This window comes from Danio aesculapii, chromosome 22, assembly GCF_903798145.1.
Source record: "Danio aesculapii chromosome 22, fDanAes4.1, whole genome shotgun sequence".
Lineage (NCBI taxonomy): Eukaryota > Metazoa > Chordata > Actinopteri > Cypriniformes > Danionidae > Danio > Danio aesculapii.
Window position 1 is genome coordinate 28,661,909 of NC_079456.1, and position 12,769 is coordinate 28,674,677.

General features: G+C 37.2%; 1 protein-coding gene across 1 annotated transcript in view; it reads left to right on the top strand.

Moving 5' to 3' along the window:
• The window catches only part of sirt7 (sirtuin 7), a 26,848-nt gene continuing 14,079 nt past the window's right edge, over window positions 1–12,769 (top strand). Inside the window, exons 1-6 of the mRNA XM_056447719.1 lie at window positions 1–111; window positions 1,632–1,769; window positions 4,057–4,161; window positions 5,799–5,869; window positions 6,003–6,075; window positions 6,776–6,874. Coding sequence (XP_056303694.1) covers window positions 7–111; window positions 1,632–1,769; window positions 4,057–4,161; window positions 5,799–5,869; window positions 6,003–6,075; window positions 6,776–6,874 — 591 coding nt within the window. The 5' untranslated portion in view covers window positions 1–6. The remainder of the gene's footprint in view (window positions 112–1,631; window positions 1,770–4,056; window positions 4,162–5,798; window positions 5,870–6,002; window positions 6,076–6,775; window positions 6,875–12,769) is intronic.

Consider the following 12,769-nt stretch of genomic DNA (forward strand, 5'->3'; position numbering starts at 1 on the left):
TCCAACATGGACGTGCACATAAACAGCGGCTCTTCTGCTCGAGCAGAAAGAAAAGAGCAAGAAAAAGCCAAAATAATCCAGCGAGAGAAACAACGACAGACTATAAAGACGGTATGAAAACATTAAAAAATAACGTCATTATCATGAATTCATATGAACAGAAACTGCGACGTGATACACAATTAAAGCGGTACAGCCGGTGCTAATCAGCCATTGCCCCCATTTCCATGGTAACCATAGTATTTATTACTAGGGTAATTACAGTAAGAAAACTGGTGGTCAGTCAAGATGTTAGGCAGATTGTAATACTTTTAAAGAAGTGTTTAACTGTAGTAAATATGGATTTGCCATCATATCGCATATTGCGTTCAATATCTCTTTATGAGGTTTAAAGGAACAGTTGCTTGGAAAGTAAACCCATATTTTATATTTATCCTGCTGAAATAAACAACCAAAACAATAGGAGACCATTATAGAAGATCAAATGGGTTTGATGGTATTTATAATGGAGACCATAGAGTGTATTGACCATAGAGTGAATAAGTTACACTTTTTCCTGTATTATGCACCGGGCACTTTGTTTGAAACACTTCCATGTTTCTGTTTGTACAAATAGCTCTTCTATATTTTTATACTTTTGCTTTTTTCTACAGCCACTATATCTATTGTTTTTATTTTTTTATTGCATTACTTTTTATTTCTCCATTATCTTTATTCTTTCTTATTATCATTATATCTGTTATTGTTGTTATTTTTTAGGTCATGAGTGGTTGTGTAAGGGACATTCTACCAGAAACGCACATTTTCACTTATAAAAACATGACAGGGCCTGACCTTTAAGCCTGTCTTTCAAGTATAAAATAATTCAATGATAGAACGCATCCTTGATCACTCTCAGCTTCTCCCTCAAACGATTTCACTTCCTTTGAGTGATAGCCTTAAAGGTGTATTGCACGCATTTTATGTTAAATTTCATGCAAATGTGACAGGACTGACCGAAACATGGGGACAATTGTACATTTATTTGTATTATATATTTGTAGAATATATTTGTATAATTTGTTTACAATTTAATGTTTTTAGTCAATTGAAGTGAATCATAACAACTTAAACTTTGCTTTTTATTTTTATATATATTTTTTTGTTGCTATTTATAATTTATTTATTTTTCTCTAAATAGCACTTTGTAGCATATTTTTTTTTATCTAGGTTTAATTAGGCTGAGGAGAAGGACAGGGTTTATAAATTTGTAAAGTGTTTTTAATAAAGAACAAAAATCTGAGAACCAAATGAATAACATACTCCTTTACAGAACAACGCACAGAAAAATCAACCATCAGTCAAATTTAAAAAATTTTGGTATGAAATACTTTTTATTCACTGTTTTTATTTCAGGGACAGATAATGTATGTTTCTGGTAGAATGCCCCATAAGCATTTCACTGCATATCATACTGTGAATGACTGTGTATGTGACAAATAAAATTTGAATTTGACCATTAGAGCCTTAATAATAGGGTTCTTATATTTAATTTTATCAGGGTCACCTTTACAGTAGTTTGAGTTAATAATATCTATGCAGAACCAAACTTGCAAAATTAAAAAAAAATAATAATCAACTAATTGTCCCAGATCTCAAAGATCCTCCAGAAGTGTGAGTCTGAGTGGACACAGGAGGATCAGTCGATGCTGCAGTCACATCAGGACACTGTGCAGGAGCTGAGCCGACGACAGAACCGCAGACACCTGCTGAAGAGGAAACAAGAGGAGGTACACAATGTTCTGTAAACAACATTTGATTGCTATAGTTTTTGAGCATCAATATCCTAATCTGTGTATCTGGAAAAGTCACAATAGTTATTAGTTAAACATTAAAAAAAATATATAAATAGTATTGTACAAAAATTATTTATACAATGACGATCATGTTATTTTACGTTTGATTATACAACTTTTTCATCTGAATACTGTTAGACACCTCAGAGAACCGTGAAGCACTATTTATTTCTATTTTATTTTTGCTCTGTTGTATTTATATTTATTTTATGCTTGTAATTTATTATATTTTATGCAGATGCACTGAATAGAAAAAGGACTTGATCATGCCAATTGATATAAATTTATGAAAACCTTCCAAGTAGAGCTATTCAAATCATGATTTATATATTTATATAGCAGAAAGCTAAATATAACAAAGATTTTTCCAGTATTGTGCAGCCCTGTATTCATTGAAGAACTCATCGTCCATTCATTAAAAGTGCTATTCATGCCTAAAAAGAGCATTTTGCCTGGTTACCTGAGAACATTAATTCACTTGGCTTTAAAATGTTGGTACTTTATTCAATTAACAATAAGCTAGAAAAAACTTAGAAAACTTAGATTTTAAAATATCCTTAATTTTTTTCTATATTTTATCAATTATACTTTATTGTTAAAGAGGTGTTAATATAAATATCGTACATTCATTCATTTTAATATTGTATAATTAATCTTTGAATCTTATAGGTTGTAATCCTTTATCAGACTACCCATTACTATACATAGAAGCTTCAACAACATTGATTACAATATAATTGTTAATTTTTAGTAAAAAAAAAAAAAAAACTAAAGTCTTGGTTTCATTAATTAATGTTTGTTAATGTATTTGCCAAAATAAAATAATAATTAACAATACTTGTACAACATTTATTATTTATAGCTCAACCATGTACTAATGCATTATTAACATCCATATTTATGGATGAGTTAATGTCAACGAACAGATCAACAACTGAATTTTCATTTACCAATATTTTCTAACATGAACAAATACTGTAACAAATGTATTGCTCATTGTTTGTTCATGTTAGTAAATGCTAAAAGTCAGAATTATTAGCCCCCCTTTGAATTGTTTTTTTTCTTCTTTTTTTTAAATATTTCCCAAATAATGTTTAACAGAGCAAGAAATTGTTTGATAATATTTTTTTCTTCTGGAGAAAGTCTTATTTTTTAATTTCGACTAGAATCAAATCAGTTTTTATTTTTTTAAGATCCATTTTAAGGTCAAAATTATTAGCCCCTTTAAGCAAATTTTTTTTCGATAGTCTACAGAACAAACCATCGTTGTACAATAACTTGCCTAATTACCCTAAACTGCCTAGTTAAACTAATTAACCTAGTTAAGCCTTTAAATGTCACTTTAAGCTGTATAGAAGAGTCTTGAAAAATGTCTAGTAAAATATTATTTACTGTCATCATGACAAAGATAAAATAGATCAGTTATATTACAGATTATGTTTTGAAATGTGTTGAAAAAAATCTCTCTGTTAAACAGAAATTGGGGAAAAAAATAAACAGGGGGGCTAATAATTCTGACTTCAACTGTATATATATTAAATTGACTAATTAACTAGTTTTTTGTGAATTACATTTATCTACATTACATTCACACTGCGTTTAGTCATTTATTCAGTACTAAATTTAATAAAACCTAAATAAAACAAGCTTTTGTGGCTTTATGGCATTATAAAGTGCCCACAAGTAGATTTCTGAATCTTAGGATATGCTGTGTGTGCAGGCTGATTTAATGTATTGATCTTTGTATACTAAACAGTTGAAGTCAAAATTATATGCCCTCCTGGGAAATTTTTTATTCTTTTTCCAAATATTTCCCAAGTGCTGTTAAACAGACAAAGGTAATTTTCACAGTATTTTCTCAGTTTTATCGTCCAGAGAAAGTCGTCTTGATTTTTGTCTGACTGGAACAAAAGCTGTTTTTTATTTATTTATTTTTTAACAATTTTAAGGCCAATATTATTAGTCCTTTTAAGAAATGTATATTTTTTTCAATTGTCTACACAACAAGACACTAGTATCCAATAACTTGATTAATTATTCCAACTTGCCAAGTTAACATCATAACCTAGTTAAGTCTTTATATTGCAGTTTAAACTCAATACTAGTATCTCGAAAAATAGGTAAAAACATTTAAATTTCACTGGAGTACACTAATCATTTTGAGTTCAACTGTATGTATGCATATATGGAAACACTAATTGTGTCACTGTGATACTTGCAGGTGTTTGATGATGCTGAGAACTTGAAGACTAAAGTAAAGCAGCTGGCAGAAGCAGTCCAGCTGGCCAAACATCTGGTCATCTACACCGGAGCAGGAATTAGTACGGTATGTCCTGTTCATCTGTGTTCAGCTCAAAGCTTTTTAGATAGATTGTAACATGCTAAAGAACATCTTAAAAGGGATTGTTCAGACAAAAATTCTATAATTGTTTAGTATTTTAATTAGTATTTACTCACCCTCAAGTTGTTCCAAACCTGTATCAGGTTAAATTTTCTTCTGTTGAATCCAAAAGAGAATAGGTTTGTAACTAGATACTTCATCACACCATAGGAAAAAAGTACTCAGTACTAACTATCTGGTTGCCAACTTTCTTTAAACTATCTTCTTTTGATTTGATTCTAATGATCTGCAGCGTTCAGGCTAGTTTATTAGCAGATGTTGCTCTAGTCTAGTTTACAACAGCAGATGGCACTCTAGGCTGTTTTTTTATCAGCTTTAGGCTGATAAAATAGTGCTTTAGGCTAGTGTTTAACAGCAGATGGTGCTCTAGGCTAGTTTTTAACAGCAGAGAACACTCTAGGCTAGTTTTTAGCAGCAGACAACGCTCTAGGCTCATTTATAACAGCAGATGGCAAACTATGCTAGTTTTTTTTAACAACAGACAGGGCTCTAGGCTAGTTCATAATAGCAGACGGTGCTCTAGGCTAGTTTTTAACAGTAGATGGCACTCAAGGCTAGTTTTTAACAGCAGATGGCACTCTAGGCTAGTTTTTAACAGCAGATGGTATGACCTAAAAAGCACACTGCAAAAGCAATCAAATAGTTTTTGAAGAGAAATAAGTGGAGAAATGTTATCCAATGGCCTTGTCAGTCACCTGACCTGAATTCGATTGAACTTGCATTTTACTTGCTGTAGACAAAACTGAAAGGAAATGCCCCAAGAACAAGCAGGAACTGAGGACACTTGCAGTAGAGACCTAGCAGAGCATCACCAGGGATGAAAGCCAGCATCTGGTGATGTCTATGCATTCCAGACTTGAGGCTGTAATTGACTGCAAATAATTTGCAACCAAGTATTAAAAAGTGAAAGTTTGATTTATTATTGTTATTCTGTCACATTACTTTTGGTCCTTTAACAAGTGGGAGGCACATATGCAAACTATTGTAATTCCTACAGCGTTCACCTGATTAAATGTAAATACCCTCAAATTAAAGCTGACAGTCTGCAGTAAAGCACATCTTGTTCATTTAATTTCAAATCCATTGTATCGGTGTATAGAACCAAAAATGTTAAAATTGTGTCAATGTCCCAATATTTATGGACCTGACTGTATAGTGCTATCTGTTTGTGAAAACTAGTCTATGGAGTACCAATGTTAAGCTCAGAATCAGTTCAAGAGAGAATAGCGATGTGTTTTGAAAATCTCAGAATCTATGAAGTCTAGAACCTAGAAATCTAGGAGAATCTAGAAATCAAGTTCTCAAACGATGTTTCACCACAGCTGTAATAAATAGTTAATGGATAGTTAAGTATGTAATCCCAAAATGTTATTAAACAACAAACCCCCTAGGTAACATCTCAAATGAGAAAGAAATAATAATTTGAGTTCAAAAGATGACTTCAATTGCAATGCAGAACTATTAACTGTGTATTGAACATTAGGCGTAACTTTGTGTTGGTTATGTTTAATATGCAGGTTCATCCTAGTCTGAAAGTTTGTGTTCACTTCTGTGTTTTTCAGGCTGCCTCAATCCCAGACTATCGAGGGCCTAACGGAGTCTGGACTCAGTTGCAGAAGGGCCGATCTGTGAGGTGAGGATTCGCCATTACACTGTGGCTTGTGTAAATTATGGCTTTTTAATTTTTAGATTGTTTTATTTTCTCCAGTAGGATGCGTTCTGGTGCCACATGTTCACATCTGTCTGTGTGCTTTTATAACCATCAGTTCATCTGATCTGAGTCAGGCTGAGCCGACACTCACACACATGTGCATCTGGATGCTACACAAAATGAAGATGGTGAGGAACTGCACATCATTTATGTGGACTGTGGATAATGTGAATTCTTGGATACATGCATACACTCACACTATTTGAAGTGCTTGATCGTTATGGCATTGAAAAATGTAAACTGTATTATCATCCAGGAATATGATGAAAGCTACATACATGTACATCTATCTTTCTGAATTTGTGTATGTACAGTACAATCAAGCAAAGCAATATATACTATTACAATATATTTAAATTTATGGTTACTTTACTGGTTTTTTTTTGTTTCTGAAAAAACACCCACACAAAACTGCATTTATTAAATAGAAAAGGCAATAAAATCTATATTCTGAAATATTATACATCCAAAATAACTGTTTTAAAATATGTTTATTCAACAAGGGTTTATTAAAATAATAAATAAAATAAATAAATAATTCAAAAAAAATTTTTTACTTAACCATTAAAAAAGGATTTACAAACATATAACTTTTTTCAATTGATAATTTATTTTTAATAATTATTACTAACTGAGCACTAGGTCAGCATATTAGACATTGATAATATATTCAAGATTTATAGTAAAACACAAAAGCCTTGTTTTCCATCTGATTTGGGTAAGTTGATGAGGGTGAAAATCGTGTTTCCTCTAAAGCTGTACTGATATGTTTTTAATGTGAAGAGCACTATACAAATACACTTGACTAGACTTTTGTTGTGCTTGCAGGTTCAGCATGTGGTCTCACAGAACTGTGATGGTCTTCACCTACGCAGTGGTCTTCCCAGACACGCTCTCTCTGAACTCCACGGAAACATGTTCATTGAGGTCTGCACATTTTACCATTTTTAACGAGTCATAAATTGTGCAGAAACAATGATATCTGAAGTTTTGTTCTGCCTGAATAATGTAATTCATTCAATTTAGGTACATTCATGTAATATTTTCACAATAGTTATCATTCCAAAGCAGCTTTACAAAAGGTGCATGTTATTACATTACAATCAAAATGAGAGAGGTTTTTTTCTTAAGATTAATATTGTCATTACATTACATTATCAGTATTATTGTTTTTTTTTACCTTCATTATTATTGATATCACTGTTGCAATCACAGAATATTATTCCATTTTCACAAACTTCAGTATTATTGTTACTATTATTATTACTATCATGATGATTATGAATACTAAATACTATTTAATAATATTCTGATTGTCATTACTGTTTATACACATTCCTTTTATTTCCATTCTGTTTCTATTGCTGCGTTTGGCATTTACTGAATGCGGTGTTTTTTGCGCACTTAATAAAACATAATTACTGAACATTAATAATTACTGAAAAATAGTTACTGTATTCTAATTAAATTTTTGGGGAATGTAGTAATGTAACAAATTACATTTTAATTTATGTAATTTGATTACAGTTACTAAAGTAAATGTAATTGCGTTACTTGCATTACAAATATAGTTTTTAGAAGAAAAAAATACTACTTTCACGTTTTCCACTGCAACATCAGTTAATAAGCATGCACTTTTAAATTGCTGGAGAATGCGAGCTAAAATGGTTTCTGACAAGAGTGGTTGCTTCTTCAAGTGGAAATACAGATATTACTTTGATTTCATTGAGTGTGAAAACAAAAATATTGCTGTGAAATGCAGTCTATGTTCAGAATCAGAATCAGAAAGAGCTTTATTGCCAGGTATGTTCACACATACGAGGAATTTGTTTTCGTGACAGAGCTTCTACAGTGCAACAGGATTACAGAGACCGAACAAAAAACAGATAATAAATATATTTAAAAAAAAATAGAAGTAAGTAGTGAGTGCAAATATACAGATTGACAAGTGTATGTACATGTTTATTACTATATACAACGTTATATGTGCAGCTGTTATGTGCAAATTGGCATGTAAAGTGTGTTGTTAAATAAGTGTATATATGTGTATAAAAGTGTATGGCAAGTAGTGATGTTGGTTCCACAATTATTATCATCAAGTGTTTATGAGATGGATTGCCTGAGGGAAGAAACTGTTTCTGTGTCGGGCTGTTCTGGTGCGCAGTGCTCTGTAGCGTCGACCAGAAGGTAAAAGTTCAAAGAGGCAGTGTGCTGGGTGTGAGGGTCCAGAGTGATTTTGGCAGCCCTCCTGCTCGCTCTGGATAAGTACAGTTCTTGGGGAGTAGGAAGGGTTGTACCAGTGATTCGCTCAGCAGTCCGAACTATTCAACGTAGTCTTTGGAGGTCGTAATTAGTAGCTGAGCTAAACTAGACAGTTATTGATGTGCAGATGACTGATTCAATGATGGAGGTGTAGAACTGTTTCAGGAGCTCCTTTGGGAGGTTAAACTTCCTCAGCTGACGAAGAAAGTACAGCCTCTGTTGAGCTTTTTTGACAATGGAGTCAATGTGAGTGTCCCACTTCAGGTCCTGAGAGATGGTGGTGCCCAGGAACCTGAATGACTCCACTGCTGCCACAATGCTGTCCATGATGCTCAGTGGGGGGAGAGCAGGGGGGTTTCTCCTGAAATCCACTATCACCTCCACTGTTTTGAGCGTGTTGAGCTCCAGGTTGTTGTGACTGCACCAGACAGCCAACTCCTTAACCTCCTGTCTGTAAGCAGACTCGTCACCGTCCTGAATGAGGCTGATAAGTGTGGTGTCGTCTGCAAACTTCAAGAGCTTCACAGAGGAGTCTTTTGAAGTGCAGTCATTCGTGTACAGGGAGAAGAGCAGTGGGGAGAGGACACACCCCTGGGGGGCGCCAGTGCTGATTGTGCGGATACTAGATGAGAATTTTCCCAGCTTCACCAGCTGCTGCCTGTCCGTTAGGAAGCTGTTGATCCACTGACAGACAGAGGTGGGCACAGAGAGCTGAGTTAATTTGGGCAGGAGAAGTTTTGGGATGATAGTATTAAACGCTGAGCTGAAGTCAACAAACAAGATCCTCACATAGGTCCCTGGTCTGTCTAGGTGTTGCAGAGCATAATGCAGTCCCATATTTACTGCATCATCCACAGACCTGTTTGCTCTGTAGGCAAACTGAAGAGAGTCCAGTGAGGGTTCAGTGATGTCCTTCAGGTGGGCCAGTACCAGTTTTTCAAAAGACATCATGACCACAGATGTTAGTGCCACCGGTCTGTAGTCATTTAGTCCTGTAAGTTTAGGTTTCTTTGAGATGGGGATAATGGTGGAGCGTTTGAGGCAGGAGGGCACTTCACACAGCTCCAGTGATCTGTTGAAGATCAGGGTGAAGATGGGGGCCAGTTGGTCAGCACAGGATTTTAAACAGGCTGGTGTTATAAAATCTGGGCCTGGTGCTTTTTTTCTCTTCTGTTTCCGGAAGACCTGGCGCACCTCCTCTGGGTGGTGGAGGTGTTAATGGTGGCGTGAAGAGCAGTTCAGAGTGGGTGTGGGGGGTTTTCTCAAACCGGCAGTAAAACTCATTCAGGTCGTTTGCAAGTCGTTCATTGTCTACAGTGCTGGGGGATGGTGTCTTGTAGTTTGTGATGTTTTTCAGACTTTTCCACACAGATGCTGAGTCGCTGGAAGAGAACTGTATCCTTAGTTTCTCAGAATAGTTCCTTTTTGCGACTCTGATCTCCTTTTCCAGTGTGTATTTGGCCTGCTTATACAAGGCTCTATCCCCATTCCTGTAAGCAACCTCCTTGGCCTGACTTAGCTGTCTGAGTTTTACAGTGAACCATGGTTTGTCATTGTTGTATGTGAGTTGAGTCCTGGTAGGAATGCACACGTCTTCACAGAAACTGATATAAGATGTTACAGTCTCTGTGAGCTCATCCAGATCAATTGCATCAGCTACAAAAACACTCCAGTCAGTGAGGTCGAAACAGTCCATCTCAGTCAAAGTCAAAGTCAGCTTTATTGTCAATTCAGCCACATGTACATGACATATAGAGAATCGAAATTGCGTTACTCTCAGACCCAAAGTGCTTAACATTAATATAAAAAATATATATATATAAAAAATAGTAGAGTTTAAGAAAAAGAAAATTTACAGTATATACATTGCACATAATGTGGTCTAAAAAATATACATAGGTAATAAAATTGTTAACAATAATAGTGACATTAAGGGCATTTAGCAAATGAGTGCAAAGTAAACCAGAGTTGTGCAGATAAAGAACAGTATAGTGCAAAAAGAACTTGTAAACATGATAATTGTGATAAAGTGACAGTGTCATATTGGGAGGTAGTATGGAGTGTCTGCATAAAGTGACCAGTGCAGATGAGTATGAGTGTGTGTGTGTGTGTGTGTGTGTGTGTGTGTGTGTGAGTGTGTGTGTATGTATGTGTGTCAGAGTTCAGAGGTGCGAGGGGAGAAGGTGCGTGGGGAGGGAGCGGGGAGCAGAGCTGGGAGAGAGTTCAGCTTCCTGACAGCCTGATGCATGAAGCTGTCTTTCAGTCTGTTGGTCCTGGCCTGGAGACTGCGCAGTCTCCTCCCTGATGGCAGCAGACTGAAGAAGCTGTGCATTGGGTGGGTGGCATCTGCTGTTATGCAGAGGGCTTTACGGGTAAGACGTGTGCTGTAAATGTCCTGAAGGGAGGGGAGAGAGACACCAATGATCTTCTCAGCTGTTCTCACTATGCGTTGAAGTGTTTTCCTGCAGGATGCATTGCAGGTTCCAAACCACACAGTGATGCAGCTGGTCAGGATGCTCTCAATAGTGCCTCTGTAGAAGGTGTACATGATTGGGGCTGGTGCTCTTGCTCTTTTGAGTTTGCGGAGGAAGTAGAGACACTGCTGTGATTTTTTTTTTTTTTTTTTTTTTTTTTTTTTTTGGCCAGTGCAGTGGAGTTTTTAGTCCAGAAGAGATCCTCAGTGATGTGTACATCCAGGAACTTGGTGCTGTTCACACGCTCCACAGTCGCACCGTTGATGGTCAGTGGAGCATGGAGAGTGTGCTCTTTCCTGAAGTCAACAACAATCTCTTTCGTCTTCTCCACATTCAAAAAGAGATTGTTGTCTCTGCACCACTCGGCCAGACGGCTCACCTCGCTTCTGTAGTTTTTCTCATCGCTTTTGTTGATGAGACTCACCACAGTTGTGTCATTCGCAAACTTGATGAACAGATTGGAGTTGTGTGATGGTGCACAGTCATGAGTGAGCAGGGTGAAGAGGATAGGGCTCAGAACACATCCCTGAGGGGCTCCAGTGTTTAAAGTGATGGTGCTGGATGTGTTACTGCCGGCCCGTACTGCTTGTGGTCTTCCAGTGAGAAAATCCAGCAGCCAGTTACACAGAGAGGTGTTCAGCCCCAGCTGGAGAAGTTTTTGAGAGAGCTGTTGGGGGATGATAGTGTTGAATGCTGAACTAAAGTCTATGAACAGCATACGGACAAAGGAGTCTTTTTTGTCCAGATGTGTGAGTGCTGTGTGAAGTGCAGTGGAGATGGCATCATCAGCCGAGCGGTTGGGCCGATAAGCAAATTGAAACGGGTCCAGGGAGGGGGGGAGGACAGACTTAATGTGCTGCATAACAAGCCGTTCAAAGCACTTCATGATGATAGGAGTCAGTGCAATTGGACGGAAGTCATTAAAGCAGGAGGGAGATGACTTTTTTTGGGACCGGAATGATGGTAGTGGCTTTAAAACAGGTGGGGACGACAGCCTGGGTTAGAGAGATGTTGAAAATGTCTGTGAAGACATTGGTGAGTTCTGATGCACAGTCTCTCAGTACACGACCTGGGATGTTGTCAGGGCCGGGAGCTTTGCGTGCGTTGATCCTGCTGAGAGACCTCCTCACACTGTCCGGAGACAGAGTCATCACCTGGTCACCAGGGGGAGGTGGCATCTTCTGTGCAATGGTGCTGTTTTGTCCCTCAAAACGAGCGAAGAATTTGTTTAGCTCGTTCAGCAGGGGGATGGTGCTGTCACAGGTTTGTGGTTGGGGTTTGTAGTCTGTGATGGACTGTATTCCTCTCCACAGACTCCGTGTGTCCCTGCTGTCATTAAAGCGATGGGCTATACCTCTGGAGTACTGTCTCTTAGCTTCTCTGATGCCACGGGAAAGGTTGGCTCTAGCTGACTTTAGGCTCGCCTCATCTCCAGCTCTGAAGGCAGTGTTCCTAGCCTTCAGGAGGTTGAAGACCTCTCCTGTTAGCCATGGCTTCTGATTGGGACGGACTGTGATGGTTTTGGTGACTGTTACATCCTCAGTGCATTTGTTTATGTAGGCTGTAACAGTCTCAGCATACTCCTGGAGGTCAGTGGTGTTGTGTTGCGTTGGCAGGTGTGTTTGTTTGTGTGTGTGTTTGTTTCTCTCTCTCTCTCCCTCTTTCCACCTGCAGGCCCCGCCCTAATTACGTAGACGACGTGCCCTGGGATTGGAGGAAGTATTCCAGGGCGACCTTTAAAAAGACATCAACGGGCGTAGGGAGGAGGGCGAGTTTTGTTGGCGTGTTATTGAAGTTGTGCAAAAGTTATTCTGGTTGTTGAGTTGTTTTTCGTTGATTGTATTTCTCGTGCTGTTGTGCTAGTGTTGACTTTGTTGTATACCCATCCGTGTTTCCCCTTCCTATTATTTTTGTTTTGGTTTGTGTGTTTGTTGATTGTAATTATTGTAAATATATACACGGTAAGAGGCAGTAGGGGTTGGACGCCACTTTTCTTTTTTGTAAATATTTTCACCTGTGTTTTTGTTAGTCAGGGAGATAGGTGTAGATTTTGTATTTTTATTTCTATTATTTTATTAGGTGTAGT